Raw genomic sequence first — 19504 nt, 5'->3', positions numbered from 1 at the left:
GCATAATTTGAACATACTTTTCTTAAACACACAAACATGAGCACCTCCTATATTGTGCCAACCATAACCAGTACTGGTACATATAATAGAATGGGTTTTTGCCACTACATTCTTTTCCCAACATTAATTGAATCACATTGCCAAATACTGCTATAAATTTGCCTTGGTTCAATTTGAAATTCTGAGAAAAGAGGACATTCTCAAGAACTATGTAACAGTTTTCAAAATCTTGTAATTGCACTTGCTAAATGTTACCTCAATGTTTTCTTATTCCATACAATTAACAAGAATAGTAGAATGAGTTCAGAATTTTGTTATTGGTATTATGTATAAATTGTCTTTATTGGTAAGCCAGTAAAATATCCATTGCTGTACATAGGGCTCATAATGTTATGTCCTCGCCAGTGCAAGGCTGGAGGGCACATGCCACACTCAAGTGGTGGATTTCTACTTGCCAATGGCGAGTGGACATTTTCAAGCCCTGTATACAGATTGCAAACTCTTCGTTTCCTAGTAGGTTTGAATCCATTTTAATAATTACAATTTAACAGGGCATGCAGGGACTGCTGTAGCAGAAATTATGGAATGCTTCATACTTATCATAATACTTAATTCACAAAGTAGCCATGCATTAAATCAGAAGACTGTTAATTTACTATTGCATGTTTCAGTGGCTACCAGTCCTTCCATAGATTTATTACATTGTGATTATTAGAATGCGTATCTCAACACTTATATAATTTCTCCTTTACTTTTAAAGCAATAATTTTCTTTGTTTAATCTCCCCCTCATCTCCCCCTTGCATAATCCAGTTTGGCATGCCTTCTAGTCCTCCTATTACCTCAGTACTAGAGCTATGAGACCCAATTTATCCAGAGTCTGCTAGAATTGTAATTCATTTCTATTGAATTTTATTGGAAGTCCCTTTTGTTTTATTCTGCAGGGAGTCTAGCATATATAAAAATGGATAGTTTGGTGGACATTTTATAGATGTCAGTTTTGTTTTGATACAGTAATTGCTTAAAATGGACTCTTAAAAATAGAGATTTCTTATGTAAACTTATTGAATAGTAAAATAAAGTAAGTGGTTAATATGGCTAAATCTTTATCAGAGTTCAATACAATGTTTTGTCTCTGCTTGTTTAGTAAGGCCCATTATTTCAGTACAAGCCACAACCATGGAAAAATCTACAATGGGGTTATCTAAGTTGCTGATTGGGGGAGGCACCTGATTTCTAAATAGGGTAATTTTGATACATAATTTGAGTTGTTTAAAGTAAATATCTTCTGCAGGGCTGCATTTACATAGCTTTAAGGGGTAAATCTCTAAACCTTTTAAAGCAGTATGCATAGTATAAGTCTAAGAAATCCTAAAATTATGTAGAGGACAAATCTGGACAGTTTTGTACCATTTCATCACCTTTTAGCGTTTACCAAAAGAAGTTAAGGTGACACTAGTTAAATAGCATAGAAGGTGGTTGAACTTCAACAAGAAGTGGTTATAGACAATGGTTTGGAGTAATTAAACTTGGATTTTCAGGACGGCATAAACCACAAAATATGTATTCAAACACCATAGGCAGACCGAAATGTAACCCTGTTTACAATTTAACCCCTTCAGGATGTTTCAAACATACAAGTTTTTAATATGTGATATGAAAGTGATTTTTGTGGGCATTTATACATCTTCCTCGAAGTCTCACAATGTATGTCTGTGAGTCATAGTCAGGTAAACTCTGTGGTATGTGTCTCTCAGGCATATTTTATTGAACTCTTGGAAAATCATAATATTTTTCATTATTTCCTTTTTATTATGAAATAAAAGATTGTTTAATGGTACATGGAAGTTCAGATTTTAAGTATTTGCTTCTGAATCATGTTCATTTTACAGATCTGTTTGTTTTTCAGAAAATTTTGGTTGATCTGTTTTTTTTTTTTTTTTGTTTGTTTGTTTTTTGTGAAGCTTTGCATATTAAGATTGCCAGCACTGTCCTAATTGATTTGAACAGTTTACAAGAGTTGTTTAACTTTTTATGCTCGGAAAATGTTCATGCACAATTGTCCAGTATTATGTGAATACATAAATAAAAATCCAATAAATCTTATTTGATGAATCTTGTAATTTATACATTGATTTATCTAGTCTATTGTCTTCTCCACAGTCCTTGCCTTGGCTTTTTGATATACACCTAAAGGGGAAATTATATCTAAAATGGTTATTACAAATTAAGTTTTAGAGTCTTGTTGTGATGAGATAATGGCCTACAAGCAGGGCCGGATTAACATAGGGGCTGATGGAGCTGCAGCTCCAGGCCCATGGAATAGGCCCATTGATTGTAGACTTTTTTTTTTTTTACACACTACTCTTAGGGTTGCCACCTGGCCGGTATTTATTTATTTGAGGCTGCCGATATTGCAGTTATACCGGCAATACAAATGCCGGTATTTTTCTCAGTATAAAAATAAATTACTCTGCAATGCCAGTAGCGGTGTGTGTAGAGAGAGGCAGGTATGGAAAGTTACAGCATATACCTGCATCTCTCTAATCACTGATCTGTGGGGGAGCAGCTGCACAGCAGAGAGTCAAGACAGCAGCTCCCAGCCTGCAGAGACAGCCTACAACTCAGGGAAGTGAGGGATGGGGTAAAGGCTGCAGGAGACATTGGGACACAGACATTAGGGGACACTGTAAGACATGGGGACACAGGGAGACCTCTGGGGACACATGGAGACCCTGAGTCCTGGGAACACTAAGACACTAGGGAACGCTGGAAGACATGGGGACAATGAGACACAAGGGACTCAATGTCCCTGTGTCCTCTAGTGCTATGGGGACACTGTGAACAATCCATCTATACAGCAGAATCAAACAAAGTAGTGTTTTGGTGATTTTACAGAAATTTCTTATGTCACTCCTTGTGATTTACATCATGTAAGACCTGTATTTTCTTCCACGAAAGGTGGCAACCCTAACTACTGTTCACATACTCTTGCTTAATTATGGAATCCTAAGAGGGATATATGGCAACACAACTTGTGTGGACTAGCTGAAATGAAATTAGTTAAGGTAATGCTGACTTTGGTCTCTCTAACACTGACATGTTCCCTTTCTTCTACACTCACTACATCCACCTTTTCTCTGTCCCAGAATATATACCAGGTGCTTTTGCCTGCTAGTAAGAAGGTAAGAAGACAAGTGAATATGTGAGTGCTAGGGGACAGTCCTTCGAAAGCATGGAGGGAGCGTATCATTAGACTCATTTATGCCAAACTCAGGATGGTGCTGGCCAGCATGCATGATTGGCAGGCAGCCTGACATGCATTCATGCTAGGCTAGCCTTCTAATTCTTTGGGCAGACATGCCTCCTTTTTGGGCATGTTCATCCCTCTCGGAAGTTCTGGTTACATGTTCCACGTCAGTGGCCCACCATTTTACACTGCCCTCTCTGGACACTGCTGTTAGGGGGTATGGATTTACACGAAAGATGAAAGCTTTAGAGAATTTAGAGAGAGATCAGAATATTTTAAGAGAATCTGAGTTTTTCTTATAGCTGCATCCTATAAGTTTCCCTTTCACAACATCCCCCACCAGATACATAACCATAATAAATCCTCCTGGACTACATTACTATGTCTGTATGTTATGTTTAAAAAAAATAAAATAAATTGCTAATACCAAGTTGACATTCTAACACATTTCTTCCAGTAGTGGAGATGGTATACAGGAGCAGAGCTCCACTCTGCTTGGCAATGTTACAAGATGTCTCTGTGCAATATTACACAAAACTGTGTTGGAAGAAAGATATTGGGCTCTAGGCAGTCACAGACCAGAAAAACACTTCAACAGAGAAAGTATAGATCCCTGGAATAATAAACCAAGTTCTATTAATCTGAATATGAGAGAAGAAAGACCGAAGAAAAGGAAATTAAAACAATGTTTAATTATTTAAAATTATTAGTTTCTTCTGCACTTAATGTCCCTTAAGACGTTTCTTCACATCATTTGATATGTCAACTGAAATGTTATGTTTCAGTAAAAAAACAAACCAATGTAATATTTTTTCTTCTGCGGTTTTAAATGATTTAAAATATTCTGTATTGCTTTTAGTATACGTACTATATCAACTGATATGGGTTAAGAACATATAAGCCTGAATTGAACACATGATTCCTCCATTTATCTTTTTGCTTGCCATCATTCTCAAAAAAACGTGGTCAGTAATTGTTAGAATAGTTTAGTGTGTGTGTGTTGTATATACCACACTTTAAAGACTTGCATTAGACATGTAAAGTGTTTCTTTAAAAAATATTTGGCTAAATGAAAAGTGTGTCATCTGGCTTTATATTTTTCCTTTGCCATCGCTTTGCATTAATTTGTAAACTCATCGGACATCAAGAGACTATTAAAGCGTCACTGTAACCAGAAATCTGCTTCTATGTAACTCCATGTGACTATGTTTTTTTATTTTTCCCGGAGTACTCTAATTTTCATAAACTAAGAAAAATAGTCCCTACATTTCCTTGTGTATAACACGCAGGTAGACTAAACTTGACAATGAGTGGAGCTTAATCGGGGGAGGGCTGTCAGCCTTAGGCCTGGGGGGCAAATCCAGTCAAGTGGCCCAAGAGGAGAGTAAAAACACCTTTCCCATGTGATTGAAAGGGGGGGGAGGGGCATTCACCTAAACAGACATGAAAGAGGCTGTGGTGTGGGTAATATGGGTTGCAATTGGGGTTGAGGAGCTGTAGTGGGGATGTTATGGGGGCTGTGGTGGGGAAGCATGGGGCTGAGGAAGGGGGACAGGAGCTGAAGGGGGGGGGCAGTGGCTGAGGAAGGGGATAGGGCTGAGGAAAGGGACAGGGGCAGTGAAAGGGGATAGGGACTGATGAAGGGGGACAGGGGCAGAGAAAGGGAATAGGGGCTGAGGAAAGGGACAGGGGCTGAGGAAAGGGACAGGGGCTGAGGAGGGGACAGGGGCTGAGGAGGGGACAGGGGCTGAGTAAGAGGACAGGGGCTGAGTAAGAGGACGGCTGAGTAAGGGGACAGGGGCTGAGGAGGGGGGCAGGGGCTGAGCGAGGGGACAGGGGCTGAGAAGGGGACAGGGGCTGAGTAAGGGGACATGGCTGAGGAGGGGGGACAGGGGCTGAGGAGAGGGTAAAAAAAACTAAAGTGTATTTCCCCCTTCCCTGAGTTTTACCTTAGGCCAGGGAGGGGTGGGCAACAGCCAGCGGGAGCAGCAACCAGCATACAGCAGCAGCAGTCAGTGAAGTTGGCCTCTCCTGATGATGTCAGGAGGAGGGGGTGTTACTTCCTCTGCTCTTCTCCCAGACTCACCATCATCCTGACATCATCAGCAAGAGGCCGGCTGACACCACCGGCTGCATGCTGCAGGGAGAGTGAGGTAAGTTGAAAAATCCGAGTCCCCGGCCAGAGGCAGGGGATTTGTATTTTTCCTTTTTTTGCTGGATGCAGGCGGCCCTGGGTTAAGGGCGGCCTGGGGGACAATTGCCTCCCTGCCCCCCCGTCCTTGCCCGCCCCTGAGCTTAATGCAAGGTGGTTCTAGTTACCAATCATATTTACCCACAAGCCTATGTAAAATTAATCCCACAGAATGACTGCACCCTGATATTGAGATTCAGCACAATGAAAAAAATAAATATAAATAAAGGCAATAAAGGGAGTATAATAGGTAAGATGCAGGGGGCATAAGGAAAGAAAGAACAGGAGAAAAAAACAACCCATGATCGGTCTGCTTTAAACCAGATTACTATCTCTTTCCCAGAAGATAGAAGCTCCGCTGTAGTTCTGAAGCTGTGCGTCTGGGATCTCCTTACAATGAAGAACAAGTACTTTAATAACGTGCATCCAGGTAATATTCCAAACCTCAGAATAACAGGAATATGCCTACGGAAAGATAAATAGATATCTCAATTCTTCCAAACATGCATGATTATCTAGATCTGTTGTATTTGTATTCATTACATTTTTAAAATGTGCAGTTATTTTATAAACAATAAACCAATATAACTGAAACAGCAACATTTTCATAACAAACATTTAAAAAAAATATGTATTTTCTAACGCCATTAGTGCTCGGAGTACATGCAGAAAGAGAAAAAAAAACGAACCACATTCCAATCATGTGAAGATCTGGGTGCCAAACTGGACCAAGGGCCAGCACCAGCCCCAGGGAGTAGATAGTGGTAGAAAGAGGATCCAGGCACTTCAAGTATCTTCAATTTTATTTATTAGGCTAAGACAGACACCGCAATGTTTCGACCCCTGACAAAGACCCTTTCAGGGGTCGAAACGTTTCAGTGTCTCACTTATCCTTATAAATACATTTGAAGATACTTGTAGTGCCTAGATTCCTCTTTCTACCACTGAGCCTGACTACAAGCATGTGTGACGATGAGCTTACTCTACGCACTGCAGAGCAGGGACACATATGTGTAAATATATGTATGAATGCAGATGTACATGTGATTTGTGGGTGTAGGTATGTGTGTGAAGTTAACAAACTAAAGGACCGCTGAAGTCAACCAGGCCACTTCATTGAGATAAAATATTTACTTTGCAGGGCCAGACAGACCTCCAGTGACTGTCATACCGACAGCCAGTATAGGCGCTTCCTTCTGCAATAACAAAGTAAAAGTCACGTGACAGCAGCACCCATAAACCTTTTTTAATGCAACCCATATGGAAATTATATGCGTGTTTGATGCTTGTTGCACGTGTGCATCAGGTCCCCAACGCTCCTCTATGAGGAACATTAGATTGGACATTTTTAGAAGGCTGTGCATCCTCTCTGACCTAATATAGTTTCTTTGACAGCCTCAGTAAAACACACTCTTCCCACCCATCCACAGGTCCTGTTTTAATATATATTACACCGCTAATACAACCTTTCCCTCTGTTTGACCACCATCTTTTCATCTGCACTGTCAATGTGCCCCTCACTTCACTCAACATCTTAAATCTAGCTCATGGCTGTTAGAAGTCTAAGCTCTGTTGTTCTACGCTATTTATCTTCTCCAGTCCATGCTCACTGAAAGCGCCAGCCATGCTTTCAACCCTGGTTGGAAAACTCACTTTCTCATTTGCGATCTCCAGCAAAGTTCCTGTCCTGCAGAACATTGTCGGAGAGAGTTCCGCAACACACCTGACTTCCTACATTACGTTCCTATACTTCTGCCCTCTACCTTGCCATGCAAGAATGATTTAGCTCTCTGATCTCCACTTTCTCTCATGATCCCAAACACCTTTATCTCCCTTTAATGTATTGGTAATTTCAGTTTAAAAGCAAGCGTTCCCAAAGTTTTTGTGATATGTATTGTTGTGTATTTAGTATGCAACATGAACCTTAGCGTTTGTATACTACTGTGCACAAAAAGGAAATCTTGCTAACGTGGGAGCTCTGGAGAATTCAAAGTGCATTTCACATTTAAAGGACCACTCTAGGCACCCAGACCACTTCACCTTAATGAGGTGGTCTGGGTGCCAGGTCCTTCTAGGGTTAACCCATTTTTTCATAAACAGCAGTTTCAGAGAAACTGCTATGTTTATGAATGGGTTAAGCCTTCCCCCTATGTCCTCTAGTGGCTGTCTCACTGACAGCCGCTAGAGGCGCTTGCGTGCTTCTCACTGCGATTTTCACAGTGAGAGCACGCCAGCGTCCATAGGAAAGCATTATGAATGCTTTCCTATGTGACCGGCTGAATGCGCGCGCAGCTCTTGCCGCGCGTGCGCATTCAGCCGACGGGGAGGAGAAGAGGCGGATTGGAGGAGGAGAGCAGGAGGAGATCTCTCCGCCCAGCGCTGGAAAAAGGTAAGATTTAACCCCTTTCCCCTTTCCAGAGCCGGGCGGGAGGGGGACCCTGAGGGTGGGGGCACCCTCAGGGCACTCTAGTGCCAGGAAAACGAGTATGTTTTCCTGGCACTAGAGTGGTCCTTTAAGTCCAAAAAAGCTAAACTGAAAATATTCTGTAAGTTGGCTATAGTTCCATTTCAGCTATTTTTGCCTTAAATTTGAAATTCACTTTGAATTCACCTTGACGTCCTGATGATACTCGGTTTAGTAAATAACCCTGTCTGAATCAGTGACCAGCACTACTATCAGCTGCTTGGGAGTCATTTTTTAAACTGGTACTAAGAGTTAGAAATGACCCATTCCTCTTCAATGCATTGTATAAAACAGCCAATCCAAAACAACAAAAGAGAAAGATACTCCGTTTTCAATTTCCTTTGATGTGGACATCCTCATGAATTATATCATCAGCTTTGATCTTTGATCACTCCAGAAAGTAGCTTAACCAATCAGGAGCCTCTGATTCTGGTCTATAGAGGTTGAACTGTTGCGCATGTTAAATCCAGAAGTAAGTTCAGGAACTAGCTGTTTAATGCAATATATCTACATACACAACCTAAAGCATGGGTAGGCAACCTTTTAGCAGCACGAAATAGGATTGTTTTTTTTTAATTGAGGTGTGTATGTTGCCGTATTCTGCTTGTGTTATTTATACTGTAGTTGCTTTGTATCATAGTATTTGTGTGTATATGAGCTATTATATTTTATATGTCCATGAGTAGTTTGTGGGTATCGTGTAAGATACCTATGAATGTGGGCTGTGTATGGGGGCTGCTTGTGGAATTGTGTTTGTAGATGGATTTGTCACATTCTGTGCTTGGTAGTGTGTGTGTATGTGTGGGGCTGTTTGGGGTATTGCATGTTAGAGGCTGCATGTGGGGTTGTGTGCATGTATGTGGATTGTCAGTGGTGTTGAGTTTGTGTGGATTGTTTGTTATGTTTGTGTGTGGGCTGTTCGTATTATTTGTATGAGGGAGGGTTATTCTGCATTTCTGTGTATATCTACACAGTGTGAGTAGCTCGCCTGGGTTCCAGTGGGGGCCAGGATGGCCAGGTATAGGTCAAGGACAGGAGCTGCAAACAGCAGCTGCTGGCTGCTCTACTCCAGTGTGGATTCCCATTCACAAGTGCTGGGAGAAAGTGACCTGAAATCACTTCCTCTGCGTGCTGCAATGCAGACATTGAGAATTTACCTGGGACTCCTGATAGGCCAGAGCCTGTTTGGCTCTAGCAGCCTTGAGTGCCGTGCAAAGAGAGTGCCGTGCCGTGCAAAGACACCTTGAGTGCTGTGTATGGCATACGTGCCATAGGTTTCCTACCCCTGCCCTAAAACAATTCATGCAGAATGACATACAGAACCTTTTTGAGGGTATTGTCTTGTTGAATATCACAGTTGTCCAGTTCTACTGATTCATTTTTCGTGCACACTGTTCTTGCTATCTTGGTCTGTAACATGTATTTTGTCCCTTTCACAATCTGTGTTAAAAGGAAATGTAAGATTAATTGTGGCATTCAGTGTTTTATATGAACAAAGCTGATGGTCTGGAGGGACAGGTTTACCTGTATCATTGCTCGTTGTATCTCCAGTTCTTTGAACAGGAATTTATCATTGGACATATTGTTGTACTTATAAACAGTTGCCTGTGCGGCTGCCTTGACCTTCTCATTGTTTGTGCTGATGTTTCTGGGAAATCCAGGTTGAACTGCTGCCATGTTGAACCCTTGAACTTAAATAAAATGTTTATCAAATGGAAGCAGTTTCAAAAAATTGGCAGATAGCATTGTTCTGGAAATCGACCAGCAGATAGCAGGAAGTTCAATAAGATTTAAGTTGGTTCATATTATAAATACAAGACTATATGATCTCTTATATCTCATATATATATATATATATATATATATATATATATATATATATATATATATATAGTATTGTTTTTATTGTAATGTATAGAGAACTAAAGGATTCTGTCGGTTTGTATAATGGGTTGATAAATGTTGATAAATAAACGTTATAATTCGGTAATCACACATTGTGGCTAAACATCTCCAATATGGGTTACGTTAGAATTCGGTAATCACACAGTAACTCGTGTAGGTGTGATTTATAGGCCCCCAGGACAAATTGAAGAGTTAGATAATCTACTAGTTGAGGAAATAGCTAAAATGACAATGAAGGGGGAAGTTATCATCATGGGTGACTTTAATCTTCCTGATGTGAATTGGAAAACAAAAATAGCTGCTTGTGCCAGGAGCACACATATTCTAAACTCCCTACTGGGATTGTCTCTAAAACAAGTCGTTGAGGAGCCAACTCGTAAAGAGGCCATACTAGATTTAGTGTTAACAAATGGAGATTTGGTATCCGATATTACTGTAGGTGAAAGTTTAGGATCCAGTGATCATCAGTCAGTGTGGTTTAATATAAGAACAGTGACTGAGTCACACCACATAAAAACAAACGTTTTAGACTTTAGAAAAACAGACTTTTCTAAAATTAGAATATGTGTAAAGGAGTCATTATCAGACTGGAGCGATTTAAATGGAGTTCAAGAGAAATGGGATTATTTAAAAGTTGCACTACTGAAGGCAACAGAAAATTACATTAGGCTTGTCAGTAAAAGCAAAACATTCAAGAAACCACTGTGGTACTCCGCAGATGTGGCCAAAATAGTAAAAAAATAAAAGTTAGCATTTAGTAATTATAAAAAAACCCAGAGTGAGGAAGACAGAATGATCCATAAGATTAGGCAGAAAGAGGCTAAGCAAGTTATAAGAGCTTCCAAATCACACACAGAAGAGAAAATAGCACAGTCTGTAAAAAAGGGGGACAAAACTTTTTTTAGATACATAAATGAGAAAAGAAAAGTAAAACAAGGATTAGTTAGTTTAAAAACAAAAGAAGAAAGGTATGTAGAAGAGGATAAAGGTCTAGCTGACTGCCTCAATGACTATTTTGTTTGGTATTTACAGATGAAAATGAAGGAAAGGGACCTCAGTTAAGAAAAAGGATAAATGAGTCATTTATTACACGTGAGTTTACAGAGGAAGAGGTTCTATTTCAACTCTCAAAAGTAAAGACAAATAAGTCAATGGGACTTGATGGAATACACCCAAAGCTATTAAAAGAGCTTAGTGGTGTACTAGCAAAACCATTAACAGATTTATTTAACCAATAATTGATAACAGGAGTAGTCCCAGAAGATTGAAAGTTGGCGAATGTTGTGCCCATTCACAAGAAAGGTAATAGGGAGGAGTCGGGCAACTATAGGCCTGTAAGCCTTACTTCAGTAGTGGGGAAAGTGATGGAAACCATGTTAAAGGATAGGATTGTTGAACATCTAAAAACACATGGATTTCATGATCAGAGACAACATGGATTTACTTCAGGGAGATCATGCCAAACTAATCTTATTGATTTTTTTGATTGGGTAACTAAAATTATAGATCAGGGTGGTGCAGTAGACATTGCTTACCTAGATTTCAGTAAGGCTTTTGACACTGTTGCACATAGAAAGCTTATCAATAAACTGCAATATTTAAGTTTGGATTCCAATATTGTTGAATGGGTAAGGCAGTGACTGAGTGACAGGCAACAGAGGTTTGTATTTAATGGAGTATATTCGAAGCTTGGGCTTGTCACCAGTGGGGTACCCTCAGGGATCTGTACTTGAACCCATTATCTTTAATATTTTTATTAGTGATATTGCAGAAGGTCTTGATGGTAAGGTATGTCTTTTTGCTGATGATAGTAACATATGTAACAGGGTTGATGTTCCAGGAGGGATAAGCCAAATGGCTAATGATTTAGGTAAACTAGAAAAATGGTCAGAGTTGTGGCAAATGACATTTAATGTGGATAAATGCAAGATAATGCATCTTGGACGTAAAAACCCAAGGGCAGAGTACAGAATATTTGATAGAGTCCTAACCTCAACATCTGAGGAAAGGGATTTAGGGGTGATTATTTCTGATGACTTAAAGGTAGGCAGACAATGTAATAGAGCAGCAGGAAATGCTAGCAGAATGCTTGGTTGTATAGAGAGAGGCATTAGTAGTAGAAAGAGGGAAGTGCTCATGCCATTGTACAGAACACTGGTGAGACCTCACTTGGAGTACTGTACACAGTACTGGAGACCGTATCTTCAGAAGGATATTGATACCTTAGAGAGAGTTCAGAGAGGGCTACTAAACTGGTTCATGGATTGCAGGATAAAACTTACCAGGAAAGGTTAAAGGATCTTAACATGTATAGTTTGGAGGAAAGACGAGACAGGGGGGATATGATAGAAACATTTAAATACATAAAGGGAATCAACACAGTAAAATAGGGAGACTATATTTAAAAGAACAAAAAACTACCACAACAAGAGGACATGGTCTTAAATTATAGGGACAAAGGTTTAAAAATAATATCAGGAAGTATTACTTTACTGAGAGGGTAGTGGATGAATGGAATAGCCTTCCAGCTGAAGTGGTAGAGGTTAACACAGTAATGGAGTTTAAGCATGCGTGGGATAGGCATAAGGCTATCCTAACTATAAGATAAGGCCAGGGACTAATGACAGTATTTAGAAAATTGGGCAGACTAGATGGGCAGAATGGTTCTTATCTCCTGTCACATTCTATGTTTCTATGTTTCTATAATATTCACTTAATGAGGTGACTGTTTACAGTCTAAACTCGGAGCTTGAAATCGGAACAGTACCCTCCAGATCTGGAACTGTTGGGATATACATTGAATAAAATGCAATACATAGGGTATTTTAATATCATTAAAAAAATCCTTGCTCATCGAGCATATACATTTTATTCTCTTATTTATTATTATTTATTACTTATTTATTCTCTTTGATAGACTCGTTTGATGCACTCGATTTCAAACGAATTGCAACTTGTCTGAATGTTGGGTGATCAGTCAGTCATCTAAATTACGTAAATCTTAATCATTGTAAGAAACAAATCTATAAACAGAGTTCCAACTGTGACCCCCCCCCCCCCCCCCCCCCAAAAAAAAACTAGATGATTGATGGAGGGAAAAAAACATTGATTGTTAGGGGAAACTCATTAAATGCTGATTTAATGCACAGATCAAGTGAAAAGTGACAAATAGAGGGGGAAAAAGAGGAGCAATAAAAGTCTATATTTATATATTATATTATATTTAATAAATATATAATATAGAAATATAGATTTTTTTATAGCTCCTCCTTTTCTTCCACTCTATTGGTTACTTCTTCTCACTTGATGTGTTAACCAAATGTCGGCAAAATGTGCCTATCCGTGTACTGCGAAATATATACATAGTATTTGTATTTGGAGTACACTGCCCTTTTTTCTCACCCTTTTGGTTTGTCCAAATAGTTTGTCTTGAAATTAATTTATAGACATTTGAACTAATACATATCCTGAACCGCCAGAAAGAAATATTATTATTATTATTATTATTAAACTGAATCGATTTGATTGAACAAATTGTGTCAGCTGTAATCAAGCCTACTCTTTACTTATATGCAACACTTTCCCCCCTCTACTTCCTTGATCATGAGAATCAGGTAGTTATTTACCATGGCCATGAAGTCTTCCTGCATTATTTAATAAATACCTTACAAAAGCAATATCCCTTATATGTCTGAAAATTTAAAGCAACATTTTAACCCGTAATACACATCAGCTTGCTGAAGTACGCTAGGGGTTAAGGGTTATAAAGTGACACAGTTGCACTCTCCCCGCTGCCAGAGATACGCTGTATTTTGCAATTCAATTTTATATTCACTGCAATTTACTGTTTAGTGAATGCCATGTTAGAGCCTATCTTTATATTGGCCGTTTTATGGTATTGTTTTTACATTTTTTTAATAGCTATGTAAAAGCATGATTTTTATCATTATTATTGAGAATTTATTTTACAAGAATAGTACAATTGATCTGCGTATCTGCAGTCATCAGAGTGGCTAAGGGAGACGTGGCGGTTTGTCAGTATGTCGCAATGATATCATGGACACTGAACGACTGATTGTGTACATGTTGTCAGTGTTGCATTGTCTATTTTGAAACCTACCAGTGAGATTACTCACTGTAAAGTAGAGGAGAAATATTGCTGGCATATGGTGATGTCTTTGTAAGAGATGTAAATTTTGAAAATGCAGCTATCACTAAACAAAGCTCTAATAATGAAAAGGAATCAGCCAGATAGTGTCATATAGACTTTAAACTGAAGTTGTGGGCAGTAGTGCCCAAGTATCTTCTTACGTTCAGGGGTTATACTGTTTGGCAATGGTTAAACCCCATAGTTGAGGCTTCAGCGCCCAGACAAATGGAAGGCACTTGAACACTCCTGTCCCCGTAACAACTTATATAAGCTTAAAGGAACACTTAAAGCACCATAACCACTGTAGTGATTGTTGCATGGAGTGCCATAGTGTCGTCCCAATGTAAACATTTTGCTAAAAGTTTAATTTTATTTTTACAAATATTTTATTTTTCTCTGGCTCCACCGGGTGCTGCTTTCTGCGTCTCCTTATCCACTATGGTGATCAGGAAGATCCAACATTAAGGAGACTCCAGTTAATTGTTGTTAATGTATTAAATATACATATTAGCAATACTTGGATTTTTACTTCATTTATTGGCTGCGTGTCATAGTGATTCCTTTTAGTGAATAAAGACAAAAGTCTTGAATCGAACATGAGATCATTTCGGATGAGATGAGATAGTAACATTATTCAGTGGTTTGCTCTCTGCTTAATACTCATTACAGTACTACCATTAGTTCTACATTTACCTGTGTCAGCGCTGCCGATGACTCCTTCCAAGTATCATTGATGAGCCCAAGTAAGTTACTTCCAATATAATTTTATTGGATACAAAAGTCTTACAAATTGTTACGATTATCCATTCCAGATAAATGTGCTGCAACTTGGTATTAATTACAACCCTTGAATTTGATTGCATTTGTTCTTTTTTAGGTTAACATTCATAGAATGATAGCCCATTAGCAGGTATAAATTAATTGCTTACCAACCTACCCATGGTTTATGATAAAATTTAACATACAAAATTAAAGACATCTCCCTACCTGTTAAAAAATGTAAAACCACAAATTAATTCTTCTATAAGCACCATTCCATTAAAATAAGTTATATTTTTCCTCCCTAATATTTTATAGATTGTTTATGTAAAATTCTACTGCATTATTTATATTTATTAATCAGCCTGTTGTCAATACCCCACTAGTCATTATCGAATAGACCAATGATTTAGTCCCTCCCTTTCTCCATTCACTCACCATACTTTTTTGGGCTACGTTTCCCAAGGTTCGTAGTATGCAAAAAAAAAAAAAAAAAAATGATACTAATATGGACTTACTAAAACAGTTAGAATTGTTTGCATGTTACACAGTCCTAAACATGTCACACTTGTTAGTTTGCACTGAATAGATCTATCACCTCCATTTAAAGTACAATTAATGTGTTTAAACGTTATGTTAAACATAGGAAAATCTTGAGCAATCTGCACGCTCTGTATTTTACACATTTTGCAGACCCCTAGTCGGAAAGGAAACCACACATTTTACACAACTGCAATTAGCATAACCAGAACTGCATGTGTCATCCAACATGCAGGAACAGAGCCTCAGTGTCTGTCAAGCATTTCATATTGTATGCTAATACACATTGAAATTTAAAAAGTTTCATGCAAAGCAAATCAACAAATTGTACAGACTTAATTAGCTGAGAGATTACGTGTCTGAGGAGATCTGTTCTGTAGGACTTTAATCTCTATTGGTAACAATAAAATCCCCAGAAATTACTTTATATATTTAACCCCTGCCATATGTGAAAGTAACGTGGATAATCCATGTAAAGAATTTGGGGATGGGGATTTTCAACTGCTGCCTTCACCACAACCATTAACTTTTTGGGTCATGATTCATTTTATTTTAGAACTTGTGAAATATTTTATTCTTTATACAATACAGATAGTGAATGCTCTGGTGCTGGAGGACTTGTGAGACACTAGACTTGTAGCCCAATGAGCAGCACAGCTAAGGAGAATGGGCCTTGACTTGGCTAGGAGACAGGCATAGAAGGGGTGTAGTGTGGGAGATTGGCTAGTGTTATGGGAGGTGGGTTTTTGACTAGAGGAGTATATATAGTGGCCATTTTAAATTAGGGGCCATCTTAATTAATCCTCGCTTATCTGTTTTGTCCCACCCTCCCTCCCTCCCCTTTTTTAAATTTAGCTCCCGTTTGGTCACGGCAGCGGGGAATGGATAGATAAGTTGGGGTGTACGTTTGTCCTGTGGTAAAATAGATTAGTTCGCTAAGAACAGTTAGGTATGGAAGGGTTTTGGTAGGTTCGAGCTTGTTGGTAGCTCCGAACCTGGTGTGTGTAGCGTGTATCTCGGTATACCCCTACATGGAAAAACCTTGGAAATCATGCCCTCGGGGGCAATGGTTATGTTAATATGTTCATTATATGTTATAATGTGGTTTTACTTATTGTGATGTGGGTCATTGTCTGGGGTAGTATTGTTAAAGGAGTTGGTGTGTTATGTTATGTTTAATATGTGGACAATGACCTTTAAAACTATCAAGTACTAGTTATATTATTAAAGCTGTGATAATTTTCCCAAACGAAGGTGTCTGAGTATCTTTGGGTGTTCTGGGGGTTTGTTAAGCATATGCCGGAAAAGGCTACTATGCATATGTCATGTGCAAGGTGGACAGGTCCGTTTTTGTAGAACCACTTTGGGACGGATTCATGGAAATTAATCAGATGAACCAAAAGGGAGTTAAAATGGACCAATCAAAAATTGCTAAATATATGATATAAATATAAATATTTTCCTGCCATTTGGTTCAAAATTCAAGTGAGAAAAAATAGCCAACAGAGGTAAAAATAGATGATGCATTAAAATATCTTTATTTATATAATATATATCTAGATATATAGATTTATTTTATTGTTACTCCGTTTTGATCCCTCTGCTGGTAATTTCTGTGATCTCTGTGAATAAATTCACCATCAATCATCTTGGCACCCATCAATCATCTCTCTCTTTTTTTATGGCACCTCTTGCAGAATTCCACATTACACCTCAAACCGAAGGATTCAGATACATTTTGGCTCAGAGTTCAGGAATTCGTACAATCACTTGATTGTCCCAAATTCGGACAAGTTGCAGTTTGTAAAGAAACACATCTCCAAATTTATGAGATACTATGCACGTTGTTAAAGGAAAATTCTACACACTGCAACTTACTGTGTACCATGCCTAGGCTGTGGTGCAAAACGCTCCCCTATTCCTGTGTCCTTGCATTCTATTACTGATAGCTGATAATATTTATTCCACTGAAAAGCAAGGCTATACACATCTGTAAGTAGATCAAGTGCTTATAAGGGCAACAATTTACAAAAAAACACTGCTTTAAGCTGGCCATCTCGCTCAAATACATAACAAGGGCTTAGAGAGCATTTTCATACACATGCCAAGTCTTCTATGCCAAATGCTTCCTTGTGTCCCCATCTCCTCTGAGAGGTTCCCCTCATATATTTCTATGCTCAATTATTAATTTAGGCGTTTTGTTTTCATTAAGGCTGGGGTAGGTATGACTAGTGCGGTATAAGCAAAGTAATTTAACTCTTAAATGGCAGACAATTAAGCACTCAGACTGCAGGAACATATACTCCACTGCCCAAAATACATTTTAATAAATGTTTAGTAGATAAACACCCAATGAAACATTTAATTATGCATTTTTTTCATTGGGCTATATCTAAAAATAGGATGCAAAAGCTCTTGTCTGAAACTTGTCCAAGCGCTCCCCTTCTAACCCTGCCCAGACTTTCTGTGGCTGTCCAATCACAGACTTCTCAATGTAGCTCAATGAGAAGTCTTCGCAAGGCAGGTGCTCTGGGCAATTGTCAGCCTCTTAAGTTTAATGTGTTAAAAGTACAATTTTCAATTAATCTTAGATCATTGCAATATACATTGTACCTTCCTCTATATCTGTGTTTCTTAAATCCTAGTTGGGTCCCAAATGCCAAACTGGGTCTCAATGCCAGTTTGTCCCCATATGCATACCATAGATGGTTTGTTGTAGTAAACCTGCTTCCATCCTAAATATTATAGTACAATTTTAGACCTTATTTCATTATTGAAGAAGGCTAAAGCCAAGTCAATATTTTGGCTCCACTTCTTGGATCTGCAAGTCTGATTAAGCAGGCCTCATTTACTTTTGTGTTCTCTCCACTCTTTACACAGTGCCGCAGGATATGCTGGCACTATATAGATAAAACAGTAACAAAACAACTTTAATTTCAACTGTCACTCACAGACGAAAAACGTTATCTAGCTATCTAACTAGATTACAAAATGAAACCAAATCTTACAAACACATTGTATTTACAAGTCTTAAAGGGACTTTTACCTGTCCTACCAACACGGGGACTGAACGTCGGGTACAATATGTTTCCCTACATTTTCAACTCAATCTATTATAGCCATTTGGCTTTCAAAATGCATAGACGTAAAGATGTTGGCAAACAAAGTATTTGCAGAATGAAATGTCCCTCCATCTCCTTAGATTGTATGTTTGCTTTCCTTTCCTATCTTCATTATAATAGTTTTTTTCTTTTTTGCTGTTACTTACCCACTTTAAATCATAATGGTATAGACGCGACAGACTATGTTGGAGTTAATGTCCCTTTAAATAGCTTTTTAATGACTGATGAGCAAATGTAGAATTGTGGGCAACTGTGTCCATGTTCTTGTGCAGTATCGTTACATTACGTACAGAGTTTTTCACTAAAGTGAGAATTCAAAGTGAATTTAAATTGTAAGAACACAGTAGAGGAGCTGAATTAAAGAATTGTTGTGGTTCGCCTATTTTAAAATTCACTTTGAATTCTCACTTTTAGTGAATAACCCTGATAGTATAAAGCTAAGAATATTAATCAGAGGAAGCAGATACACATTTACTTTACTTACCATAGGACGACCCCATGAAATCATTTTTAAGTATACAGATCAGGAGTAAACTGACACAGATAGGAAGCATGGCTGTGTGAGACATACACGAAGAAACTTAGAATGTTCAATTTATCAGAGATGACAGATCTCAAACAGGAAGATGAGCTTGTGAAACACATTGGTTACTGATAGAAAAAAACTGTCCAATAGTTACACTGTTGGGTTTTCTATAATGGTTAGTCTGACTTTCCACAATACAGTTACCATTCTTACTCAGTTGTTTTTTCATGTGTGAAGTTGCTATTCTTGAGGTGATATTATTTGGTTCTTGATCTTCTATCTAGATGTTTGTAAATCAGTTTAGAACCAGTTTTTGGTGCAAATGTTTTCTCTCACTGTGTAACCATTAATTATCTGCTTCTTACTCCATATCCTTCAATTATCTAAGGTCTTTCCAGTTGGCATCGCTATAGCAGAAAGCTTGTCTGCATGCCCAATGAATGCTGACATGTCCTAAATGAATGGTAAATTGGGCAATCACTCAATTTACTACTTGTGAATGATCACACTGCATGCAGGAGGGTGCAGCATTCAATGTTGTCTTTGCACTGGAATAAACTTAAAAGGATACTGTAAGTTCAGAAATACAAAGCTGTCT

At 38.5% G+C, this 19504-nt stretch overlaps 1 protein-coding gene across 1 annotated transcript; it reads right to left on the bottom strand.

Annotated features, from left to right (window-relative positions):
• Positions 1 to 5549: 5549 nt before the first annotated feature.
• On the bottom strand, positions 5550 to 18946 carry CST7 (cystatin F). Its single transcript, XM_063443706.1, has 4 exons — positions 18865 to 18946; positions 9429 to 9595; positions 9228 to 9344; positions 5550 to 5905 (listed from the first exon to the last, which is right to left on the bottom strand). Exons 1-4 carry the CDS (start codon positions 18932 to 18934, stop codon positions 5756 to 5758), a joined length of 504 nt encoding a protein of 167 aa, XP_063299776.1. The 5' UTR covers positions 18935 to 18946; the 3' UTR covers positions 5550 to 5755.
• Between the last annotated feature and the right edge of the window lie 558 nt (positions 18947 to 19504).

The sequence above is a fragment of the Pelobates fuscus genome, chromosome 2 (genome assembly GCF_036172605.1).
Source record: "Pelobates fuscus isolate aPelFus1 chromosome 2, aPelFus1.pri, whole genome shotgun sequence".
Classification (NCBI taxonomy): domain Eukaryota; kingdom Metazoa; phylum Chordata; class Amphibia; order Anura; family Pelobatidae; genus Pelobates; species Pelobates fuscus.
This window is presented reverse-complemented; position numbering and strand designations above follow the sequence as displayed.

Bases quoted from the DNA above. Each gene is read 5' to 3' on its own strand.
- CST7 (XM_063443706.1), bottom strand. From the start codon at position 18,934: ATGCTTCCTATCTGTGTCAGTTTACTCCTGATCTGTATACTTAAAAAT. The intron at 9,596-18,864 runs GTAAGTAAAGTA...ATTTTATTTAAG, and splicing joins TTTCATGGGGTCGTCCTATG to TTCAAGGGTTCAACATGGCA. The intron at 9,345-9,428 runs GTAAACCTGTCC...CTTTTAACACAG, and splicing joins TACAACGAGCAATGATACAG to ATTGTGAAAGGGACAAAATA.